The sequence below is a fragment of the Aplidium turbinatum genome, chromosome 12, assembly GCF_918807975.1.
Source record: "Aplidium turbinatum chromosome 12, kaAplTurb1.1, whole genome shotgun sequence".
Lineage (NCBI taxonomy): Eukaryota > Metazoa > Chordata > Ascidiacea > Aplousobranchia > Polyclinidae > Aplidium > Aplidium turbinatum.
In genome coordinates this window covers 10,879,525-10,905,384 of record NC_137483.1, presented here as the reverse complement: position 1 = coordinate 10,905,384, position 25,860 = coordinate 10,879,525, and the positions used below count along the sequence as shown (strand labels likewise).

Here is a 25,860-nt window from a genome sequence, read left to right as displayed (position 1 = left end):
GTAATCTAGCTTTGTAAGAGTGGAAGCACTGTCTCAGTACTCAGTTTATCAGTTAATCATTTCAGAAAATTGGGAATGAAGGAGGTTGTTTTGTGGTCTGTCAGCATTAAAATTCTGTTCCTTTTGGTACAACAGCACATTGGTACAATGTTTATAACAGGTTATAAAATTGGTATGACGCAAAAGTATTTTTTGCATGAGACAGATAATTTAAGTTTCAGCGCAATTGATGGATAGCCAGGTCATAACGAGGGGTCCAACATTAAAATAAAAAAAATGTTAGAGTTTTTCCTGACAAAGCTTATTGGTATGATATGACACGTATAGATCGTGGGTTTATCTTTTTACTAATCCAGATATGCCTTGACGTAACCATATCTTTATTGATTGCCATTTGCCTGATTTTTACTCACACCACATGGAGGTTGACAACATGAGTGCCAATGCTAAAATTAGGGTGCAACATAATTCGTACCATGAACAATTCGTACCTTGAAAAGAGCAAGAGAAAAAATTAAAAAAGCCAAAGTCGCTGTCTCTCGCTGATTGCAGTTTCTGCAAACATTTTACAAGGGTTAGGGTATCAGTTAGCAGTGTTGTACGCGTCAATGAAATAAATTGACAGCGTCAGCGCAAATTGCCTAAAAACTTTACGGCATAAAGTATTGCGCAAGCTCTTGAAGAAGTTGACGGCGTCAGCGTCACCGCTAATTTCTAGCACTATTTTAGCCACGGTCTCACAAACCGGAAGTATTCGACTTCTAACAAGTTTGGTTTTTGAGACTGTTTCGAGCTGTGCAAGACGATTTCGTTTTTTCTCGACTCAGATTAACCCAGGATACGATAAAGAAACTTGAAACTGCATAATTCGATAGACGAACAGCTCCTAAAAAAATTGTTCATTGCTAGTAGTCTGAAAGTCAAAACGTCAAACAAAATTTAACTCTCGTAGTGAAACGAGATTTTCCATGAAAACGAAAAATGACGCATAGCGCTTGACACTTAAAATTGGCAAAATAGTTGACGGCGCTATCACTTTCGTCAACTAAAAAATAAACTGACGGCGCTAGCCTCAGCGTCAACGTACAACACTGTCGGTTATGTATCGGTATCCGCATCCGCAAACAAACAAACTGAAAAGATCGAGAGAAAAAAATAAAACATCGCTGATCGCAGTTTCCGTTTTTCCGCAAACATTTTAAAATTTCCTGTACCGGTAATGCAAACATTTTAAAATTTTCAGTAAAATGATCCTAAGAGTTTGGCGAAGTCGCTGATCGCAGTTTCCGCAAACATTTTAAAAGGGTTAGGGTTGATCAGGTGCAATCTACCGTAGTTCGTACCCTAAACAGTTCTTACCCTCAGTTTGTACCCTGAAAAGATCAAATAAAAAAATTAAAAAAAGCCAAAGTCGCTGATCGCAGTTTCGGCAAACATTTTAAAATTTTCCCTCTGAAAAGATCGAGAGAAAAAAATAGAACAAAGCTGAAGCATGGCCGAAGTCGCTGATCGGAGTTTCTGTTTTTCCGCAAACATTTAATAAAGGTTAGGGTTAGGAAAAGATCGAGAAGAAAAAATTAAAAATAATTGAAGTCGCTGATCGCAGTTTCTGCAAACATTTTAAAATTTCTGGTAATGATCCTAAGAGTTTGCCGAAATCGCTGATCGCAGTTTCCGCAAACATTTTAAAAGGGGTTAGGGTGTTTTCGCAAACAAACAAACTGAAAAGATCGAGAGAAAAAAATAGAACAAAGCCGAAGTCGCTGATTGCAGTTTCCGTTTTTCCGCAGTTTCCGCAAACATTTTAAAATTTCCGGTAATGATCCTAAGTGTTTGCCAAAGTTGCTGATCGCAGTTTCCGCAAACATTTTAAAATTTCTGGTATAATAATGATCCCAGGAGTTTTTGTTTGTTTGCAGAAAATTTTAAAATGTTTGCGGAAACTGAGATCAGCGACTTCGGCTTTTTTTAATTTTTTCTCTCGATCTTTTTAAGGTACAAACTGACGGTATGGATTGTTCATTGTACGAATTAGGTTGCATCCCTAAAAACATACTTAGGGTAAAGTTTCGATGTCTGGAACCTGGGCATAAAGATGTTTTCAATGGGCTCCTGCTTTCTATAAATGTATAGACTACTCCATAAACTGATAGCAATTTTTATCATATTTCATTCACAAATATCTTCTACGTAAAATTTGATACTGTAATAAGTTTAGGTAAAACTGCACTTTATTTGCAATTTATTCTTGCATTTTAGCTGCCGTAGTAAGTAATTATAAATTCACATCGAGTGATTGTCAGCAACAGCAGCCAAGAAATGGTAGAACATGTCGTCGTTCCTGAATTTGTTGCGGAACATGAATTTGTGAATGTATGACGGAAACAGCGTTATTGAGGTGCCGAACGTGAAGGTGTTACTGATTAATCCTCATTCAGTTAGCCAATGTATGCAAGCGTTCGTATCACCAATCTCGGCCAGCAGCAACAACATATTATCAGAGATGTATGTATACGCCGCAAATTCTACGCCATGGACTTGCTGCGTAGACTTTTTGTTTATGCTAACGCTTGCGGCCACATTTTTTTGGATAGTTGTCGCTTGAGGCTACGCCGTTGAGTTTTTGCCTTTTTTTTTAGCGTATAGCGTCAATGCATTTTAATGTCTTACTCTTATCTGTTGTTTGCATTTTTTTTTTTATCAAACTCTCCAAATTTTGAATAAGTTGAAAGAATGATTTCAATGGGCAAAGACATATTGAAACCAAAACGCAGCAAAATGTCAGATGAACACTTTTAGATGCTTGTGTTTCTTCGTGGAAATTCAAAATAAAACTTGTTTGTTTCGAGTGGTTTATACCGTGTGAATGTTTGGCACCTAGCAAACAAAATGAGTTTATGCTAGTATATGCATTGACGCCGCCAACTTTTTTTACAAGTTACGTTGACGCATACCGCATATGGTTTTTCGAACGTTTGCGTGTACGCTGACGGCGTCAATATTTTTTGTATGCGCGTACATCACTGCATATTATACTTTTTCGCTCGTTATCGCGTTCCCACAATTGCGCTTGATGTGACAATGGTTGTCGGAGCATGCGGTCTTCCAGCCATTGCAATGTTGGCAATTACCCTTTTACGTATATAATTACAAGAATTATAATACATTTACATTTCTGCAGAAAGAATAGGCACACATTGTTACATAGCCTACACATTATTATTCAGTAAGAAACAGTTTGAAATAATTTGGGCAGCTAAAGCTTCCAAGGGCAAAGTGCAGGATACTGGTACCGGTATGCAATAAACAAAATTTGCAAATAATTTGTTCAGCTAAAGTGCAGTTTTACCAAAGTTTAACTTTTACTGTCTGAAAGTTGTTTTCATTGTTACAGTTTTGATGGTATGGGAGAAATTCGAGATTGGTGGTCAACTTTACCTGGTTCAAAAAAGCTAGGTTACAGTGTATTTTCAACACTTCTTTGTGCAACAATAATTTTACATTTGTACAACGAAAGAAAATTTATTTATGACCCTTCAAGGAAAGTGAAAAAAGTATCTAAGTGGGATCAATAGAAAACAGCATCCCTTTTACCTGTGGATCATTTATAAGGTTTGTTACAATTACATGTAGGCAATAATGCCAGTTTTATATGAGTTGTTGCAAAATGACTCCTGTGATCTATCAATGTATACCAGGGGTGTGGAACCTGCAACTTGTGGGCCAAATGCGTCCCCCAAAGAAAAAGTGTGCGCTCCGCTGAGAAGTGCCGATTTCAAATGGTGTGTGGCCCACAAATAGAGTTTTTAATTCAGTTTAGTCTGGTACATGCAAGCATTTTTTAATTTATCCCCTTTCTGTAGTAAAACCTATATACCTAAGTCCGGTTTATTATGTATGCCTAACCATACGGTTTTCTAGCAGATTTGGGCTTGTTTTTTTGAGTTTTTTTTGTTTTCAACATTGCATCCTTTTCAAGATGATTAGCCTATTGCGTAGAATGGCCTTACAAATAAGTGTCATTCTTGTCAAAATAAAATGTGGACTGGGGTGCAAAAGTTGTATTTAAAATTTTGAATTTTCAAACTGCGTAGTCTACCTGATATTGATTGCAAATTATTGGCCTTGTTTGTGTGGTAATTTGCCTGTTTTTGATTGAACTGATAGATCTTTAGGAGAAGACTGATTTGAAAATAACGTATTTGAAGATGAATCTTGGCGATTTTTATCGAAAACATCTCAACTTTCCGCATTTGAAAAGACTTATGGCTTCAAAATGGCTTTTTTTTGGCTCAATGTGTTTGTGCAATCAATTTTTTTCTAAAATAGGTATCATAAAATCCCCCTTTCGATCGGTTCTGACAGACAAACACTTTGAAAATAAACTTTGAATTGCAAACTCTTCCATTAAAGCAAATTTGGAAAAAGTTGTCGGGAAAAAACGCCAGCTGAAAATTTCTCACTGAATTTGTTTAAAGTCGGTGTGACAATAAATTTTAATAGCAGTTATCAGAAATTTATGCTTATTAACTTATTATTTCTGCAAGGAAATAATCCTTAATAATGCCAGCAGATCAATAACGAAAGGAAACTATTGTTGGTGCCTGGACACTGACAGCAATTAGAAAGAATATGTTAAATAAACGTGCGGCCAGCGGCTTTTTCCAGTTATTTATTTCTGGTCCTTCTCTGATAAAGATTGCACAGTGCACACCCCTGATGTATACTATTTCAAGAGCTTTAGTATAGCTATATATGAATGAGTACCCTATCACCTAAACTGCATCAATGTAAAAGAAACCAGAATGATGTTGATATTGGTTTGTGGAAAATAGAGTTATTGTTTTTACGCTATGTTTTTACCACTAGAGCAGTTTTTATCTTGAATCAGTTTCCATTGATCGTTGCATAATATGTTTATATTTGTAATCATTGGTAACTTTGTTATGTGCAGGTTTTCTGCTTACAATGGCTGCCACTTCAGTAGAAATTCCTCTTCGTGATACAGACGAGGTGCAGTACCGGTAGTTAATTTTTGTGCCATTCCTTCATACTCATAATTTGAATCTGCTTTCCATCATTCAAAGGAGGTTGACACTATGCTGCAAGATTGTTTTTAAAACAGAAAATATTGTAAAACTAATGGCCAGTGTTATGTGATTTTCAAACATAATGAAGTGAAAGGGATTGCAAATACTTTCACTGTAATTCTTACATATTCTTTCAGTCTTTTTGTGCATGCAAGAAAATTTGTGTTTTGCTAAAACCAATGTAAGTAACATTTATTTTCAACACTCTTTCACTTTAGAAAGTCATGCTCTTAATCTCTTGTTTTATTTAGGTTATTGAGCTAGACCTGGCTCAGCTTCCTGATGGAGAGGAAGTTTTGGGTATCTTGAAGCAAGAAAACACCACTCTAAACATATGGATTACTCTAGCTGTATGTACAGTATATACTGTATAGCCTATAGCCTTGAGACAGGACTTTGGAGCTAGAGCTCTCAGGGCCTTGTATTTTGAAAAGAACTACAGTGGTAGCTTGTTGTAAAGATATCTTTAGTCTTTTCCTTAGACTGCTGCAGTGCTGCTGTGATTGGCCCATTTTACATAAATTAACAATCTTTTTGATTATAATATTTTGTTTTTAAACAGAGGAAGAAATGGAAAAATCTCTTTTGTAATGGGTCCACGTCTTTTAGGCGCTGACAGTTAGGCGCTGGTCTAATAGGCGCGCACACTGTGGCGTCTGGATATTTAGGTGCGGAGCACTGTGGCGCCCGTTCATTTAGGTGCTATTCCTAGTAAAGTCTGTAGATTGTATCAGCTTGGCAGGTAGAGGCGTAGGGCAATGCTTTTCACACAAAATATTATATTGAACAGGAAAATATATTGTTTTGTTAATGCGTGTGCGTTGTTGGTCATGGCTTCAGTGAGTGAAGTTGCTTAAACTGGCAATGCTTTTTCACACAAAATGTTATATTACACAGAAAAATATATGGGTGAAGCTGCTTGAACCGGAAATGCTTTTCACACAAAATGTTATATTGAACACAAAAATATGTTATGGCTTCCGTGAGTGAAGCTGCTTAAACCGGCAATGATTTTCACATAAAATGTTATATTGAACAAAAAAATATGTTGTTTTTTTAATGCGCGTGTTCAGCATTTATTTGTTGTTAGTCCAGGTTTGCGCCGGCGAAAGCTTTATCAATAAATTATTCAAGTTTCCGAACATGTATGAGTTCACTTTTAGTTAGGTCAAATAATAACTAAACATCAGTAAAAAATGTACCGTAGGCTGTACTCAAGCGGGCGGTAGGCTTGAGTGAAGAGTAACTTAGTTTTCCGTCAAAACCCGGACTAGGTTTAATAACGAGCGAAGTCTCACCATTATGCTTGCAACTTGTAGCCAAGGTGTAGCCTATATGCCCTGTAGAAATGTATTCATGTGAACAGTAGTAAAGCGTCTTACGCGTTCTCGTCACATGGCCAATCCATCCCGAACAAAAGTAATTTATATTTAATCTAAATTACCAGACATTTTTCACACAAAACTGTTGTATTTACGCTGTAAAAACATGTCATGTGATCGACGTAGACGCACAATCTTGACATCAAATGAAAGCATACATCTTCAGCTATCCGAAGATGCAAAGCTTTGCAGTAAAATTTAAAACATTCTATGTACAACTAGCAACTCCAAACGGTATTTTTTCTAATTTCTAAAAAAATTAAAAATTGGCAGAAAAGTGTACTTCATTATAATTTTTACTACCCAAGCATGATACAATAATATGAAAACATATGTAGTTTAATCGAATGCCAAAACAATTCTGCACATGAGAAAAAATTTACTTCGTTTCTGCGCGCAATGCTTTAGGAGGTACAGCAGAATGGTTATGGAGAAATTTGGAAAATTTTACGCAAAAAGTTTACCTAATTTAGCCTACAGTCTTTTTGATCGAGAAATTCCAAAGTAAGGGGTTGCCTAGCCAATTCCAATAAGTGAAAGAAAAAAAATCCACTGTGTCCCCATCTTTAAGAAGTTCTCATCTGATAACTGCACCGCCAAAATATTTTTTTTTAATTAGCCAAAAAAGGACAGGCAAAGACTATGGATCTGCCATCATTTACATTATTTTTTTTGCTTGAAATAGGCTACCTTTTAACCTTGGACGTAGGGATACTTCCTTGGTCATCATGGCAAAAATCCCAAGACGTGTGTATACGTCCGTGGTCGCGAAAGAGTTAACTAAAAATGAACTCACTAATGTTCGGAAGCTTCAATAATTTATTGATAAAGCTTTCACCAACGCAAACCTGGACTAACAACAAATAAAACAATAATAAATCAATAAAACAACAATATATTTTTCTGTTCAATGTAACATTTTGTGTGAAAAGCATTGCCGGTTTTAGCAGCTTCACTCACTGAAGCCATGATATAATTTTCTGGCAAGCTGCCAAGCTGATACAATCTACAGACTTTACTAGGAATAGCACCTAAATGACCGGGCGCCACAGTGCTCCGCACCTAAATATCCAGACGCCACAGTGTGCGCGCCTATTAGACCAGCGCCTAACTGTCAGCGCCTAAAAGACTTGCTCCCTTTGTAATTGGGATTTTATATTCAGTTTGTTGTGTCAGCTTTGGATGCATATTGCATTAAGCTTACGGTAGTTATTCTATTTTATTGAGTGTGTCATCTTTTACAATGTATGTTTGATTTTTTCTGTAAATTTAACATTGCAGTTGGAGTACTACAAACAAGGAAAGATTCAAGACTTTGTTCAAATACTTGAAACTGCTCGAACAGGAGCAAACTTGGACTACCCAAATCATGAGACAGACCAGGTTTGTGGTTATCTGGCTTGAAATTATTACAATCAATTTTTTTAATTACTGTACCGTACTGTTAAGCTCATTTCTTAATGCTGTGCTATGAAGTCTGTTTAAAATAATTTTACTTGTTAAATTGAATACTAAAAAGCTTGGGTGTTCATCAGAACAATTATTGTTTCTAGCGCTAGTTGTAACGTTCATCTGATGTACTTGTTGAGTTTTTATTCTTATGCTAGAATGTTACTTCTATCGCATGTTCTTATCCATTATGAAAGCCATGTCCTGATTTTTTATTGACCTACTTCATAGCGGATTTGGTGTCTTCAGTCCAAGACTGAAAAAAACGTTTGGTGAAGGTTGTTAATGGCTGCTTTGCAAATTTGAAGCTTTCTATCACTGATGTCAATCGGGGCTCTTAGTTTGACAATGTGATGTTTCAATTGGTATTTGCAATGTTGTTAATGCTGTATTTATTCACTAAGCACCTCCAAAGGAACAACTCTTAAAGTGATGGACTTAACCGTGCCACTGGGAAATGTAACCATTGCCGCTTTAATTAGTCAGAATTTTGTTTGCAATTCTAGGTGTTTATCAATTTGAATTCAGTTATCAGGGCAAAAAATAAATACTATGGAATTACGATATACAAAGATAGTTCACCATTGATTTATTGAATGCTTTATATATATTTTGTTTGTAGTGTATTTATTATACCATTTAACTCACTTTATTAACAGATGACATGTCTTGATACCCTGGCGGCATACTATGTCCAACAAGCGAGATTGGAGAAAAATAAAGATCGCAGAACGGAATTGTTCATGCAAGCAACTCAACTTTACACAATGGCAGATAAAATCATCATGTACGACCAGGTAAGAACTTAACAGAAAAATAAGGAGATATATAGACTTTTAATTTAAATTTTGTTCGCGAAGCCGGGTGGTGAGAGCCCTGGTACGGCGTTTGAAAGGACACCGGCTCAGCACCGCTCAAGAGCATATGCAGCTGTGTCTTTGGCAGATACTTAATGGCATGCCTGAAGATGGACACTGCACGAAAATTGGCTTCCTTGCCTTCCCGCCTACTTAATCTAAATATACTGCCAGGCGTAAAGCTTGGATACGACTAAAACTTGTTGCAAGTGATATTGTGAAAGGCTTGCCATAGAAGTGACATGTGCAAAGAACAGTTTCAGCATCCTCAAAAATTTGACAATCACCAATGCAAAGAGCAATATTTAGGTAAAAAGTTGATTTTCCCACCACAGCAACTGATGGTGACTGATTTATTAGTGTTGGTTATTGGAAGTCTATTTTTCGTGGTAAAACAACGTCTATTATCGTTTAAAGAACCATTTGCTCGGTCGTGCTTGCTTCTGCCTGCTGGAGGGAGACAAGATGGACCAAGCCGACGCTCAATTCAACTTCGTCATGCATCAGTCGCCTGACAACATTCCATCACTGCTTGGAAAAGCTTGCATCTCCTTCAACAAAAAAGACTTCAAGGGAGCTTTGGCTTATTATAAAAAAGCACTTCGCACTAAGCCAGGATGCCCAGGTTAGTTATAGCATTTGCAGTGTGTGGAAATATATCTGTCAGTATTATCAATATCATGTGTGCACTGTAAATAATGGTGTTGACGATATGTAACATCGATTACTTGTGTTAAGCAATTAGGAGTTTTAGTAAACGGTTCGAAAGCAAAATTGTTTTCCTTTTCAGTGACTCAATCGAGTTGTGCACAGAAAAACAATTTAGTTTTCGAAACGTTTGCTACTAAATCATGAGTTAGGTATGTGTTCGTTTGATTCAGATTGATCTAGCGTTGAAACCATTTTCTTGGACAGATTATGTTTTGTTACATGAATTCATATCAATTCTTTCTGTCTAAGTATGTTGATGATTTGACTGCTAGTGTCGGTGCTTATGTGAAGTTTCCAGACAACACATTAGTTGCTTTTTTACATTAATTCAACGTCTGCAGACGTAAGAATGTAAAAAACGATTGATTTGTTTGAGTTGCACCATTTGCAGCTGACAAAAGTTTCCACATTAATTTACACTCTGCTAAATATCTGGTGACGTCAGAGCAATATAGAAAAAAATGTTTGCAGAAAACTTTTTTCTGATTTCATTTAACTTGATTGGCAGCCGACGTGAGGCTTGGCATCGCCTTGTGCTTTTACAAACTGAACAAACCGGAACGAGCGCGGCAAGCCTTCCAAAGGACTCTTGATCTCGACCCCACGTGTGTTGGTGCTCTTGTTGGAATTGCTCTCCTCGATTTGAACAATAAAGACGTATGAGTTGCTTTGTCAAGTTTAAACTATGCTTGGTTAATGGTTATGTCACAGGAGTGTAGAAGTTTTTTTACAAGCCAACGGTCTGAACAATTAACATTGTTGCATGAGTTGAACGTTGAACACGCACGTGATGTAAACTGGAGTATGAGAAGTTGCCATATTTTTTTCCTGATATAATCACACATTTTTTCTGTGTTTTTCCTTGCATGATTGCATCTAAAAGGGCGACGATGTTGATGAACAATAGCTTTCACTGAACTGCGGCAGATATTTCATTTTCAAATTTTGTGTGTAATGTGTCTATTGTTCTTGGCCGTAGCCCGTAGATCATTCACAGTGAAGGATTTCCAAATTTTATTGTCTGTAAAGCTCCCAGACAGCAAATCAGTCTACAGAAGTTTAATCAATGTAAAAAACGACTGGTTTGCTGTCTGGGTTTTGTCGAGGAATTGTTATTGTGTTTGCTTATAGGTTGCAACGTAGCTTATGAACAACACAGTTTATTTTTCAGGTTGATTCCATTCGTAATGGAATCAAACTTTTGTCAAAAGGCTACCAAATAGACCCGAGCAATCCAATGGTTCTCAATCACCTTGCCAACCATTTCTTCTTTAAAAAGGTGAGTCTTCTTGATTTTTCAATCTTGTCTTGAATAGCGTGGTGGTGTTTAGAAAATTTTGGCACACTTTGTTCACGGAAAGATGACCCAATAACCCTTGGAATAATTGACTACGACATATAAGTAGTTCAGTTGACTACGAAACAAGAGCAGACGTTATGCAGTGAAGTCTCTTTTGGATTAACACGATCGGATGGGATGGTAAGAAGGAGGAAGATGAGCAAGAGGAGCTTGCACAGCAAGCTGAAGAAGTTGGAATTGTCATAGAAATTTAAGAAAACAAGAGTATCACTGTATGTTGACAGAACAGCCTTGTGACTGAGCCGAAGTAGGGAGAAGAGAAAAATAAGGAGTGGGCAGCACTGCTAGACAAACAATGCGAAAGATTTATCATAAATATCATTATTATAAATAAGGGTCTGCTACAGCCACCCAGAAAAACATGTCTTTAAATTGCTATCTTGTTTTTGTATGACAAAGTATAATTCGTCACTGTTTGGTAACTTTGCGTGGCTGGCAAAGTTGCAATGACTTCACATTCTTGTCATGTTATTTCAGGACTATGAGAAAGTCCAACACTTAGCCCTTCATGCTTTTCACAACACGGAAAACGAAGCTATCCAAGCTGAGAGCTGCTACCAACTTGCAAGAAGTTTTCATATTCAGGTGCTGATAAAATCACGAGTTTATTTTTCGTGTTTGAGTTTTGCGTGACCTGTGACATGTTTCTTTGCAAGCTAACAGTTTTATGCGTCTTATTCATTCACTTGAAATAGACCTACTCTACTAACTTAATGGTATTGGTAGGCAAGGACATACTCAATGCTTAGATTTCAATCAATTTTTGTACTTTATTCAAGTCTGTAGATATCAATGCTAGCAGTGGATTTGCGCATCTACGGCGCATTAATTTCTTTCTCTTTTTTTTGCTTCTTCAGGGTGACTACGATCAAGCCTTCCAGTACTATTACCAGTCAACTCAGTTTGCATCAACAACTTTTGTGTTGCCTTACTACGGACTTGGCCAAATGTACATTTACAAAGGCGATGAGCAAGATAGGGAAAGGGTAGGTCTTCGTGTTTTTTTTTCATATTTGCGTCAAAATTTTGTGATTGTAATTGGTAAAGTATTTAAATGCGTGTAAAGTTTATTTATTAAAGCATAGTTTGATTTTTTTAAATTTTTTGATTTGATTAGCTTTAATTTGATTTTAACTCACTTTTCAGGCAGCAGAGTGCTTTGAAAAGGTGTTAAAAGCTTACCCCAACAACTATGAGACGATGAAGATTCTTGGTTCGCTTTACGCTCAATCCGATCACCCTGACAAACAAGACCTGGCCAAAAAGCATTTACGAAAGGTAGTGTTTCATTGTTGCTATCATGTTTTAAGGTCATAATTTTTTTCATCTTATTGGGTTCTCCATCAGGTTACGGAGCAATATCCTGATGATGTTGAGGCTTGGATCGAACTTGCTCAGCTCCTTGAGAGGCAGCCATCCAGCTCAACATCCGGATCATCGGATGGAGTGCAAGGAGCGCTCGCGGCGTACGGAACTGCAACATCACTTGTACGCGATCGAGTCCAGGCAGATGTTCCTCCAGAGATTCTCAACAACATTGCGGCTCTGCACTTCAGATTGGGAAATTTGAACGAAGCAAAGGTTGGAAGTTTAATGTGGTTTTAGACATTCATTTATGTAGTAATACCTATCAACAATATTTTTGACTTTGTTGCCCGTTGTCGTAACCAACATCAATTGCGCTGTGAAAGGTCCACTATAAAAATAGTAAGCAGCAAAACACTTTGGTCCGTTGAGCAAGTTCAACAAAAATTTAAAAAAAAAAGTCAGGTAAGGTCATAATATGATATAAAGTGCTTAGTGATAGTGGACGTCTTTCTATTGTATTGTTCTTGATTGTAGCTTGGTGCTGGCGGTGTCATGTGCCTCTCCCTCCCAACTAGTCAGCCGAAATAAAATTTCAGAAAGCAGTTTCAAGATGGCGGAACTTCTGATGATATCCAATCAGACCTCTAATCTAAAATAAAAGGAGCAAAATGCATTTAAAGATATCCATTTTAACCATAATTACCTGGGGGTGCAATCTGATTCTTGATATTTTGAAGACTTTTGCAGGTTTTGCGAAGCTTTTTAAACTCTCTGATATCCCAACACATAGTTGCACTTTCTTTTTTCACTGCCTAGTTTCATTATAACAGCATATATCGACCGGAGAGGCTTTGAAATATGAGTAAGTATAATTTTTAAACACTCAGTCAAGGTTGTTACCCACCGCTTACATAATTTGCATAAGTCTTCAAATGTGACAAATCCAACCGCATTTCCAGGTAGCCATAGTTTCAATGTATTTCTTTCGAAAAGCATCGTTTTAGGGTGAACGGAGTCTGACCTTTTGCATGACAGCTTGACACTTGCTTCATAGAAATACTACGAAGTTGCACTGAAGCGATGCGATGACGAATCCACCCATGACGTAATCTACTACCGCTCCATCATCGTCACCATGCAGTACAATCTTGGTCGTCTGTGCGAGGAAATGTTCCATTTTGAAGACGCGGTCGACCATTACAAGAATATACTTCGCCGCCATCCGAACTACATTGATTGTAAGTTCCCCAACAGCAAAATCGGTCATTTTCACAGATTTAGAAATAAAGGACTTTTCTGTGTGGCTTGATGGGCTTGCATTGTTCATGACGTTTTAAGATTTTTGAGGTAAAGAAATGGTTGTTTTTGCACTTCATCCGTTTTCATCTACATCACTAACACTTTATCTTCGCAAAACCAACGTAATTAATAACGTCAGTTGAATTTTTACCCTTGTTTCACAATCTCCTCCAGGTTACTTGCGGCTTGGATGCATGGCCAGAGACAGAGGACAGATCTACGAGGCTTCCGAGTGGTTTAAGGAGGCTCTTCAGATCAACCAGGTATCCGGAACAAATCGACAAATTTAAAAACTAGCGAAAAACATTATAAAAATCAGTTCCTAATTCTATCTTCGTCCTGCTTTGAGCTTTACGGTGGTTAATGTTAGAGCTTGCACTGACTATTTATGTAATTTTACGTGTTTTTAACGTTCCCAGGAACACCCGGACGCTTGGACTCTGATCGGGAATCTACATTTGGCCAAGCAGGAGTGGGGACCGGGCCAAAAGAAATTTGAGCGGATTCTAAAGCACGAGCAGACACAGAACGACGCATATTCCATGCTCGCCCTGGGAAACGTCTGGTTGCAGACTCTCCACAATCCAACGCGAGATAAAGAGAAGGTGGCTCGATTGCTTTTACAACAGTTTTCACTTCCATCAAACTATAGAGTCCAAAATGCAAATACTAAACTCAGCTTCAACAAGATTTTCGAAAATTAAACTGTTTTCATCTTCAGTACTATTGAATGTTCATATGTTTAGTTTTCGAGCATGAGTTCAGTAGTTAACTTTTGCTGAACATGAATTTACTATTTTTTTTTGGTACATTTTGAGCTGTGTTTTTGGATTAGATCGACCAAGCGTTCCAAACATTGTGCTCCTTCACTTTCACTTCTTGTCTACAATCTATGTGATTTTTGCACCTAAATTCAGTTATTAGGTAAACATCGCTTGTTTGATCTTGCATAACATTTTTATGCTGATTGATGATACGGGTTACACAAACATTTTACTCATTGGAGATTAAACGTGTTGTTGGGTTATCATGCAAGATTTGTTCAAGGAAGTCATTTAACTTGCTGTTTTCCACTCAGGAAAAACGCCACCAGGACAGAGCTTTGGCCATGTATAAGCAAGTGCTTCGAAATGACCCCAAGAACATCTTTGCTGCCAACGGTATTGGCGCTGTGCTCGCTCATAAAGGTTATGTTCGTGAAGCCAGAGATATATTCGCTCAGGTAGCTTGTTATTTTTACCTGTTCTTTCTGAGAAAATCTTTTGGTTTGTGAATGTGAATGTTTCCGTCAGCTTTGATCATGTCTTTTTTGATGTACTGCTATTTTGCATTCATCAAATGCTGACATTTGCACAACAATCTAACCTCTTAGTGAAATTTATTTAAGAATCGATTTCGCTATAGTAACAGCATCTTCAGCTAGCACATGTAAAAAAGAAAAATTACAAAAGTTCAACGAGATGAATACAAAGCATAGACTCCTTAAGTAAAGGACTGGAAACTGACGATCTCGGGGTTTTTAACTTGAGTCCGAATGATTAACTTGAGTCCTGGCTTAAATGACTTCTAGAGAAGCTAGAAACACTATCTTGGATTTCATATTAGGGTTTTTGAGGATGGCGAGTTCAATAGTGTTATTTTCAACACCGTTTGAGGTCATTTTCAAGGTCAAAATATTATATTTCAAGGTCAAATTACAGAATTTTGGTCATTTTTGCCCATTTTTGCGTCTAAATCGTAAAGCAAAACTGTTTGAAAGAAGTTTGTGACGAAATATGCTATTGCATAAACATCATATGTATTTCTCAACACTATGGCTATTATCTAAAAGAGTCAATGATTACAATATAATACACAAATTGACAACACATAACAAGATGACACTATAATAGACAATGTCTATCACTAGTTGGAAAGCTTTTCTTGCCCTCTGAGGCATCCCAAAGGCTTTTCTTTGTCACTTACATTGAGGACATAAGCTTTCAATTGAATGTTAGCTAAAGTAGTACAAGCAGCATTATACTACTAGCTAAACGTGCATCTACAAAGGATAACAACTCAGCAAAATGAAACCGACAACGCATTTCAGTCTTGCCATGCAAATTACAGCTTTGATTTCAATAAATTGTTACGTCACAAAGGCTTGGAACCGCAATGTTTTGCTAGGGCATATGAAATCACCAAAATATTTCCGAAAATAAACAAAAAGAACTTCAAAGAACTTACGCAGTGTAGAGAAAATATCTTACACAATAGATGCAGTAGGTGCACAATATCATATTTCGTCACAGACTTCTTTGAAACAGTTTTGCTTTACGATTTAAACGCAAAAATGACCAAAATTCTGTAATTTGACCTTAAAATATGATATTTTGACCTTGAAAATGACCTCAGGTATTGCTGAAAGTAACACTATTAAACTCGCCATCCTCAAAAACCCTAATATAGAATCCAAGATTGTGTTTCTAGCTTCTCTAGAAGTCATTTAAGCCAGGACTCGAGTTAATCATTCGGACTCAAGTTACAAACCCCGAGCATGGGAGGTTCCAGTCCTTTACTTAAGGAGTCTATGATACAAAGACAAACACAATTTAGTTTACAGTCCGTTGCAATAAGTTCATATTGATTCAACGTCAAAAAGAATAGAGTGTGCATTGGCATAGTTGAAGAATCTACACAAAAGGGGTCGGAGGTTGCTGATGACACGGGAGTAACAAAACAGACTAAGGGGTTGGTTGAATGGTTGTAAAACCTGATAAATTTGCAAGTGTATTTACAGGGTGAACAGAAAGTCCTTGGACCAACTTATAAACGATTTATTAATAGTAAATAATTAAAGTTTTATCAAAAAGAAATCACAGTAAGAGCTTACAATACTAGGAATATATTTCTTTATTTATTGGCAATGTGGCCGCCCTTCACTTGGATAACTCTCTCAATTCTTTGTCGGAAGTTTTCGACCGAGGCGCATCCCGCAGGAGTGATTGCTTCGTAGCATCAACACTTGGGTGAGCAACGGAACAGGCCTTTGTCGCCAATAACGACCACACACAAAAGTCCATGGGAGTCAAATCAGGCGATAAGGGAGGCCACATTTCCTTACTCCAGAATTTTGAAAGTTGACGTGAGCACCAGTGCTGAGTCTTTCGTGAAGTGTGAGATGGTGCACCATCTTGTTGGAATGTGAAGGGCTGGTCTTTGTAGTGTTTCTTCATCTCTTCAAGGGCTGAAACCAAAATATCATTGATGTAGCGATTTGATTTTAACCCCTTGTTCCAACGGTACGAGCATCACCAAACCAACTCTAATGATCTCAGAGTTGGTTTTCCCTTCGCGATGGAGCTAAATGATTGCTTCTCTTTGACTCATTTTAGACCTTACAATTAATGCTTAGAATTAGACCTAAATTTTAGAGAGTTTAGCAAGATATTTAGCATATTCAAAGGTATAAATTACATCAAATATAGTTATTACTCTCTAAAACCTTTACAGCCTTTTTCACCCTAAAAGGGGGGTCATCAAAATATCCTTATTCAAATAAAAGGCGTATTAGTGACATTCAATATGTTTAATCATAAAGTGAAAAAAAGTCCAAGAACTTTCTGTTCACCCTGTATAAGATGTAAAAGTTAGACATATTTTGTACTTCGACAAAGCATTCGTAAATCGGCCGGATTTCACTGACTTCAGGTCCGCGAAGCAACTGCCAATGTGCCTGATGTTTGGTTGAATCTTGCGCACGTGTACATCGAGCAACGACAGTTCATCAGCGCTGTGCAAATGTACGAGAACTGCGCAAGGAAATTCAAACGACGCCGAGACCCAGAACTGCTGCTCTATCTTGCTCGCGCTTACTTCAAGTGCGGAAAGCTCCAAGAATGTCGAAAAACTCTTCTGCGAGTAAGATGGTGTTAGATAATGATGAAATTTTCTATGAAGATGTTGTGATTGTGTTACTTTTTAGCTACTACCTAGTAGCCAGTTTAGTCAAAGAAATTCGCTTCAATCACAAACATCAACGTTGGAAAGTAGCTAGCGACAAGATTTTGATTACTTTGTAGAATTGTACATTATCGTGACAAACCATCTCTTTTCAGTGAATTCAGACATAGAGGTTACAGTTTTTGTGTGTATTTGCTTTTCGTTATCTTCATTTTACGGCGATTTTTACCGTTGGCGTAATGTTGACCGGTTATGAAATCGAGCAATCAGATTTTCTTTCCTCCATTCAACAGGCGAGACACGTCGCTCCACATGACACTGCGGTTTTGTACAACACATCGATTGTGCTCCAACAACTCGCAACATCCGCTCTCCAAGATGAGAAGAGCGACTTGCGAACGGTCCTGGGAGCTGTGGCAGAGCTTGAGCTCGCCCAAGGGTAGGTCATGTTGTCACCGGTTGGCCCAATTGAATCCTCCTAATAACCACTTGTCTTCTATTGTGACTTCAGTAAGTGCCACTCGATAAAGAAGTTTTGGAGATTTGTCGTTCTTTCTTGTTTATGAAACATTTCCCCTGCACTAAATTGTCTTTCGGTTTTGGTTCACACTCAACTGTGCAATTTTCAGGTACTTCACCTACTTGAGCAAGAACGGCGACAGAATGAGATTCGATCTCAACCACGCGGCCAAGGAAGCTAGGTATGTTTCGATTTGCCTTGCACTTTTCTTTCCTGTCTTCTCTTTTCTTATTGACCCTACAAAGCGCGCGAATATTGCCCCTTTGAAACTCTTCGGTGTCTCTCCAGTTAGATTCGAACACAGTCAGGTTCTGTACAAGGATAAATTTGATTGGAAAAGTTGCTAAACTTGTTGCTCGCTTTTAGCAAATGCCGTGATTTGCTTTCGCAAGCACAATACCACGTCTCGCGAGCTAGGAGACAGGATGAAGAAGAGAGGAAGATGAAAGAAGAGCAAGAAAGAGAGAAAGCTCTTATGCGCGAGAAACAACTGGAAGAAGAAGTATGTTTTTGACAGATTTCTTCATTTCAACCGACATTTGTTTACTTATATTTATTTGAAATTTAAGATCATTAATAAATAATGCCAGCTTGTGAAAATGTCTCACAATTTACATGTCACAAAATTGCTGCTTTTATTTGTAGAAAAGTTTTAATGGGGTATCCTGAAGGGTGATTGCAAAATCGTGAAAACATAACAAAGATCTTTTCAAATTTAGCGAAGTCGAATCCGGGCACAAGAGGAAAAGATGCGAGCGCTCATGGAACAGAGAGCGCAAATCAGGGATAAAAATAAGCAACTGATCCAAATGGCTGAACAGGAGGAGGAAGCTCCAAAGAAGAAATCTGGAGGAAAGGTAAGCTTTTACCTCAAAATTGCTAGGTTTTAATTCATCATCATCATCATCGGCCTTTCTTAAATAAGGCATCGGCTACCGTGATTTTTGCACAACAATTGATCGTCCATTGTTTTCACTAAATTTACAAAATCCTTGTTTGTCCATGTTAAAAGATTCTTAAAAATTTTCTAATCGTGGACGCCTGGTGCCTTTGACCAGGAAGCCGCCCAATCATTACCGAGTGCTCAATTCCGCGCTTACGATAGACGTGCCCGATGAATGTCATTTGTCTTTTTATAACAGTTCTAATGAGAACGCCAGAGGTACACCTAAAGCGTCTTCACACTTGCGTCTTCCACTTGCACGTATCATTTCCACAATGACTTCGGATAGTCTTGGAGCCTTTCCCGATTTCATTCTCTTTATTGTTTGCGTCACCTCCTCTCGGGTTCCTCTCTTTATTGGACCTGCTACAACGTCGGCTTCCACATTTTGATCCCAATCGTTTTCCTCGTTCATTATCACCTTCATAGAGTAATATATAATGGCGTCGTTTCTCTGTAGTGTCAATCAACAATAAAAATTAGTTATGACTCCTTTTTCAATAACAGGTTTATTGATAGAACTTTTCCCCCTTAGTCCCTGTTTACTTTGTGCTATGATCTATAAATAACTCTCGAAAACAATTTTTTATCCTTCATTAAAAAAACCCATGTTCAAATGGACACCCAAAATGCAAGCTTCATGGTTTACAAAACCGCAATAGTTACGCCATTTTGTGAACAGATTTTAATTTTTGGCCGTTTTTTTTACTTCGTGTTTTTCGAGAAGGTTCTTGATTAGTAATATTTGAAACAATTGAATTTCAAAGATGATTGAAAGTTTTAAACATATTCTGTCTTCACAAAAAAACAATTTCTTATCGCTGTGGGCTTAAAACTAAACCAAACAAACAATAATTTGATAAATATACAGTACAGTAGTATAGTTTACTTCTTAGTGGTAAAGCAGGACTTTTTTGAATGTTTTAAAGTGTAATTGTTTAGCCTTTATATATTCATTTCTTGCAATCTGGCCTTTTTTGATTATTTTGTTGAGATGACCCTAAAATATTAACACCAATTTCATTCTTGCCTAGCACTCGTTATCGAAAGATATATATGTGTTAAAATGGTTCAGGGCTGTGAATCTATGCGCCTGCGCAGAAACTTCCTGCTTTGCAAAGCCCTGAGAGCAACAAATATCTGCGATAGAGGCAGCGCTATACAGTATAGAATTCTTATCTTTTTTATGTTTCGAGAATTGAGATCTAGCAAACGAATAAAAGTGCAGCTTTTTTGTTCAACCAATTAAACAATAGTAATTGCAGCAGTAACAGTTTCCCAACCAGAAAACAAGCTTTTTTTATATTGGTTCAACGTCTGCAGAATTTATGGAAAATGGAGTTATTAGAAATTGACTGGCTGAGTTAGTTATCACAGGAAAAGCTTAAGGTCTAAGCCAAAAGTTAGTCATCTGTTAGTTTCTGGACTTTCAGCTATGATTGTTGATAATGTTGATTCATCCTTCCTTAGCTTTGCAGTAATAGAGAGCACTTGGAGTGTAAGTAAAGAGCTTAGCGTAGAATAAAATGTATTTTCAATTTAAACAGAAAAAAAGAAAAGGAGACATAGCTTTAAAAAGGTCAAAGAATTCTTCGAGAAAGGTCAGAAAAGGTCTAAAAGTAAGACCAGTTCCTTATCCAGATAACTTTCTAAAGCAAATATTTTATTCGTTTTTTTGTATTGTACTGATTGTTTCAGTGAGTGATTGTTTCATTGCAGATCAGCGGAGAAAAGTTTTGCTTGTTTTATAGGCCATGGGAATTGGTGGTCTTGGTAAGGAGACCTACGGATCTTACATTTTTAAAAACCACTACACTAAACGAGTAACGACTTAAGAACTACTGGAGTAGCAGGAATGCTGCGTACAAATAATGCGCCACTTCACCGGCACAGTTTGTTCTATGATTAGACTAGTACTTTTGTGAAATTAACGTTGATTAAACGTTGCTGTATGACGCAGAGAAAGCAGCCACGAACTCAAGACGATTTTGTCAACGACGGCAGCAGCAGTGACGCGATTGTCTCTGCCAAGAGGAAAAAGGGTGAACCTTCAGGAGCAAAGAAGAAACGAAAGCTGAAGAGCAAGAAAGAGCGGGGAACTGGAGATAGGCCTTTGTCCAACGTATGTATTTTATAAAATAGAGTTCTCTTGGTGTTCTACTACTGTTCACTTATGTGGTGAACTCGTTTTCTATATCACCGAATTTTCACCGTCGCATAAACATCTCTTTATTGTGCTTCTCAAATGTTTCTTGTTTTTAGGACGACAGTGATTCTGATAACGACTCCACGGCTGTAAAACGAAGCAAGAAGCCTCCAAAGAAAGAAAATCTTAGCGTGAAGCAGAAAATGAAGATCAAATCACGCGCTTACATCTCCGATTCGGATTCATCTCTTTCTTCTGATAACAATCAGCTTGAAGTGTGAGGAAGCTTTGTATATTGTGTAAAGGACCACGTTGTAATTTTAAGTCCGAGGATATGTACCCTTCTCGTTACGTAGTATGTCAAGATAGTTCTCGTCTGGTGACACAATCTATAATTCCCAGTGAGTTATGAAAATTGAAAAGGTCTTTTGTACAATTGTACATTCTTAATCTAGTTTTTTTTTAACCGGTCTTGTAAAGCGTTGAAGATGTCCATGTTGATACATCCACTGACCAGGTCAGCTCTGCGTCGATCATCTATGAAAGAGCCTTGAATATTGTAGCAAGGACAACTTTCAAGAATCTGGTGCCGGAAATAGTTTCTCTCCAATTTAAACAGACAACTGCGATTTCCACCCTATATTCGTGATTTAACCATAACTAGCAACAATTGCCAAAAGGAAGTTTCTCATCAGATAACAATCGTATTTTTCTGCAAAAAATTACTTTCGCCAATGTAAATTAGCATAAAAGAAAAACTTTCTCTGTCATTGACGTAATTGCGCGTTCTACGCCGAATGAGTTTTAAGCCTATGTTTCAACAAAGCCGTCTACAAAACAAAGTTACTGAAAGATGTAAATTAGAACAACCTGGTTAATTTTCCCTGGGTTCATTTCTTTTATTCTGTCAATGTAATTCGCTGCAGGGATGCTGCTCCAGCTCAGGCTCGTTTCAACTCATCATCCGAAGATGAGGACCAAGGTGATGTTGCACTCCAAGATTCTGCTGCCTCTTCTGAAGACGATCCCTCCGATGTTAATGATGAAGAAGCAGCACAAGACTCCGTTGCCAGCGCATACGAATCTTCTGAAGGAGAAGCGCAGCAAAAAGGTTAAAAATTAGTTTATTTTTTTTCCTCGTGTTTAGTGTTCTGACGAAACCTTTTTGAATAAGTGTAGTTGTGTGAAGGTTCCGGATTTGATCGGTTTATTTCACTTCAAGTTTAAGCTTGCAAAGTAATTGTGTGGAGGAGGGTCGGGCTGGGTCGCTTGTCCTCACACCCGTTGGTCAACGTTGCTTTACATGCGAGAGTGGGAGCTCCCGATGTTGGGGTGCTCAGCGAAGTCAAGTCGACCTTGTGTTCTGCCAGAAACAACTTAGGTTTGTGGTATGTAAATAGAGCAAAATCCCGAAAGCGGGTTAAGCTGTTTCGTGCCACACTTGCGTTTGAGTTTTTTCGTCTGGTTTTTCACCTATTTCGACCTTCCTTGACATTTATCACATTAAGGAAACCGGAAGCAGCTAACTCGATGATAAGTTATAAACTTTTCCTGCTACTTGTCTGCTGTAGAATTCAGTTTGTTATGGTTTTATTTTTTATACTGATTTAGTTTGAATGTAGCCTATCATATTATTTTTACAACAGCCGAATTAAAGTTTTTCCCTCTCTGTTGTGCTCAACAAATTATGAACTTCAAACGTTGTATTTTTCGCTATTAGCTTTAGAAAAGGTTTGATTTTCTTATCGAAGCTACACCGGATCTACGTTCAACGATTTCTTTATTGTCAATTTTTTTTATGCAACGCAAAGACTATTAGCCTAAGTCTTTTATTGTTAACCTGCCTACCTGAGGAGGCCTAGTTTTGTAGAAGACTAAGAACAGTATTAGCCTACCAAGACATAATTGTTTACTTGTTCATAAACGACTGAAAGACCTAGACTGAGTTTTAATTAACCTTCTTTGTAGATGAAAGCAATGATGAAAGTGTGGGAGGAACAGCCCCTGCGTCCGATGATGAAGAGCAATCACATGATGGTGGTGATGATGATTCAGACGATGAGTGATGGAGCCATTGAACTTCGGATTATGTTTCACGGACTGTTTTTATCGCGAATAAAATTTACACGCTCTCTGAAATGTGAAGATTTGACATTTTAATGTATGAGTTATTGAGTTAATGCAGCCAGTTCAGATCTAACTCTTCAAAAAAGATGTTATTTTGAGAGGAAAATGTAATCATCTCAAGTTCTTAAAACAAAATAAATCGGTTGGTTTAACTGTCAGAAATTGTCTAACTGTTGTTTTCGTTCCGGGCGAAGATACCTGTTGCCGATAAAACCGTGACTTCCGTTATTAAATTAAGGTGTAGGCCTACTGCTGTTAAATTTTAACTGGAAGTCCACGGAATCTTAATTCGTTGGTAGTTGTACTAGGGAACGTTCAAATATTACGTAACGCTTTTTTTCCGAATTTTTGACCCCCCCCCCTCTCCCATGTAACGCCAACGTAACGCTTTTTTCAATCCCCCCCTCCCCCATGTAACGCTTTTTCACTACAAATTCAGCACAAAAAACTACCATTCCGTACTCGAAAGCGTGACGTAACGTTTTGCTTGAAGCCCCTCCCCCCCGATGTGACGCTAACGTAACGCTTTGCATAAACCCCCCCCTCCCCCTCGAAGGCGTTACGTAATATTTGAACGTTCCCCTACTGTATAATTTTTGGTTAAATCAGGCCAAATTAAACTATAGCTCAGTTGGTGACTTCGTGAACGAAGAAGCTTCAAGACCAAGCGACGCTGACAATTGCAGCAGAAAATTTTAGTCTGTCCATCAGTGGCCGATCCATCGAAAGGAAGAAATGTATAAACTATCTAGGTGTAACTTTGGATGAGCGATTGACATGGGATAGTCATATTATTAATCTTAGAAAGCAGCTTGCAAAGGTCTGCGGCATAGCATTTAAGCTGAGATACATTGCCCCTTTAACAGAACTACGGGCTTTATATTATGCTTTGTTTCAATCCAAGATCCAATACTCGATTATAAATTGGGGAAGAGCAAACTCTACATTGCTTGCTCCACTACAAGTGTTACAAAACAAGTTCATTCAATCCTGCTTATTTTTGCCGAGGTCAACAAATACAACTGTTCTTTATCACCAATTTAATGTGCTCAGAATTGACGATATTATTAAATTAGAAACTGCAAAATTTATGTACAAATGTGTGCACAAAATGCTGCCCGGGCCTTTGCTGGCTGCTTTATTTTTGTAAATAAAATTCACCATCATAAAACCCGTCAGAACCAAAAAAATGATTTATATTTGCCTTCTACAACGTCAAACTCTGGTAAGAAGATGCTATGTTTTAATGGAGTGAAACTATGGAATCAAGTACCAAAAGAAATAAAAGAAAAGTCTTACAATGTTTTTAAATTTAAATATAAATGTTTATTAAAGAATTTGTACAATGATCACTCCTGAAACGTATCATCCGCTTATTTCTCTACACAAAATTTTTTTTTTATGTTGCCCAGTGTTATTCCATTGTTAATGTATTGTTAATTCCATTGTTAATTTTTACAAATTAAAGTGCTGGTATTGTGCTATATATTATATACCATAAGTGTTAATGTTCTTAATTTTGGGTCTTTTGTTTAAATGTTTGGGTGGCAGCTGACTTTGGTGACCTTTTGGTCTTTCGCTGCCATCCTTGTGCGAATTATTTGTGTTTATTGTGTTTTTGCTTTTTGTGTCTTTCTTTTTCGCCAACAAAACAAAAAATAAACTGAACTGACTCGATTTGGAATGTGCGCTTGACCAACGCACGTTAAGAACTGCTCTCCGTTCAGCTGAATTTAATGGATGGAATAATTCTTCAACAACAATCGGAAACTTCACACTGTCAATCTCGGTGACCAGTCCGAGAATAAAGATTCAATCATTCAATCAAACCTGATGTCAATTTAAGAAAAAAGTTCCAATATCGCCGCAAGGTGTCACAGTAGAAAGTCCAGTCAATAAAATAATTTTATTTTGGTCAAGGACTCAATTGACTGTCCTGACCAACGCTTCCACTTTGAAGGATTTTATCCCAAAATCGGGATTTTTCAACGCTTTGAAGGATAAAAAAAGAAAATGAAGATAAGAAGGATTTTTAACAATTTTACAAGGAAATTTTGTCTTAAAAGGGGAATTGTTGTTTTTAGCAATTTTAAAGAAAATTTTATTAATATTCCCTTTCAAACGTTCTAAAAACGACTGGAATAACGATGATCAGCTAGTTTCCGTTGTCACTCGCCTTCCGGAACCCCCTTCACTCTCTTTCCCATTCTCGCCTTTCTGTCGCTTGATTTCTATTCTCTCCATTTTGAGAATTGGACGTGAGTGCAGTGAGTGAGTTAGTTCTCAATTCTTTTAGTTAAAATTAGGGGTGCTCTTGCACAAGACGCCCTGTTGGTCAACTGGACAAAATGATGACGTCAAAAAACGTCACACACATTGGAATATACTATTATGAAAGAGGAAATGCGGGGTGGAAATGCAATGAAACACACCAGAAGGAAATTGTCTCCCATTTATTGATTTGTTGTTCAGTTTAAACAAATATGCGATCAGTGAAAAGCACAAGCATAGATCTAACCAAAAACGTTAATACCAAGTCCCACTATGCTACTAGCTCCATCTGGTGGCCACCTAAACTTGACCAAATTCAAACCATAACGAAAACATCATTTTAAATGATAAACAATCTAAATCAAATCCAATTAAAAGAACATGTTACTGTTTATTGAAGTGCTAACTTTCATTTTTATATCTTATTGAATATGCGCGCAATCGTTGTTCGAAGA

At 37.5% G+C, this 25,860-nt stretch overlaps 1 protein-coding gene across 3 annotated transcripts; it reads left to right on the top strand.

The window, feature by feature from the left end:
* Window positions 1-2,269: 2,269 nt before the first annotated feature.
* On the top strand, window positions 2,270-23,140 carry LOC145780495 (RNA polymerase-associated protein CTR9 homolog). 3 transcript variants are annotated; one of them, XM_082592111.1, is made up of 27 exons: window positions 2,270-2,398; window positions 3,395-3,612; window positions 4,955-5,013; window positions 5,342-5,440; window positions 7,754-7,855; window positions 8,581-8,718; window positions 9,196-9,403; window positions 9,998-10,146; window positions 10,661-10,768; window positions 11,327-11,434; window positions 11,707-11,835; window positions 11,996-12,127; window positions 12,197-12,430; window positions 13,212-13,395; window positions 13,631-13,719; window positions 13,876-14,061; window positions 14,535-14,678; window positions 17,147-17,356; window positions 17,692-17,837; window positions 18,028-18,099; window positions 18,285-18,420; window positions 18,638-18,775; window positions 20,409-20,462; window positions 20,822-20,983; window positions 21,124-21,284; window positions 21,934-22,118; window positions 22,976-23,140. In XM_082592111.1, exons 3-27 carry the CDS (start codon window positions 4,969-4,971, stop codon window positions 23,071-23,073), a joined length of 3,417 nt encoding a protein of 1,138 aa, XP_082448237.1. In that variant the 5' UTR covers window positions 2,270-2,398; window positions 3,395-3,612; window positions 4,955-4,968; the 3' UTR covers window positions 23,074-23,140. The 3 variants fall into 3 exon arrangements, with proteins under 3 accessions (XP_082448237.1, XP_082448236.1, XP_082448238.1); XM_082592110.1 differs by having other exon boundaries at window positions 20,409-20,480; XM_082592112.1 differs by lacking the exon at window positions 20,409-20,462.
* Window positions 23,141-25,860: the final 2,720 nt, after the last annotated feature.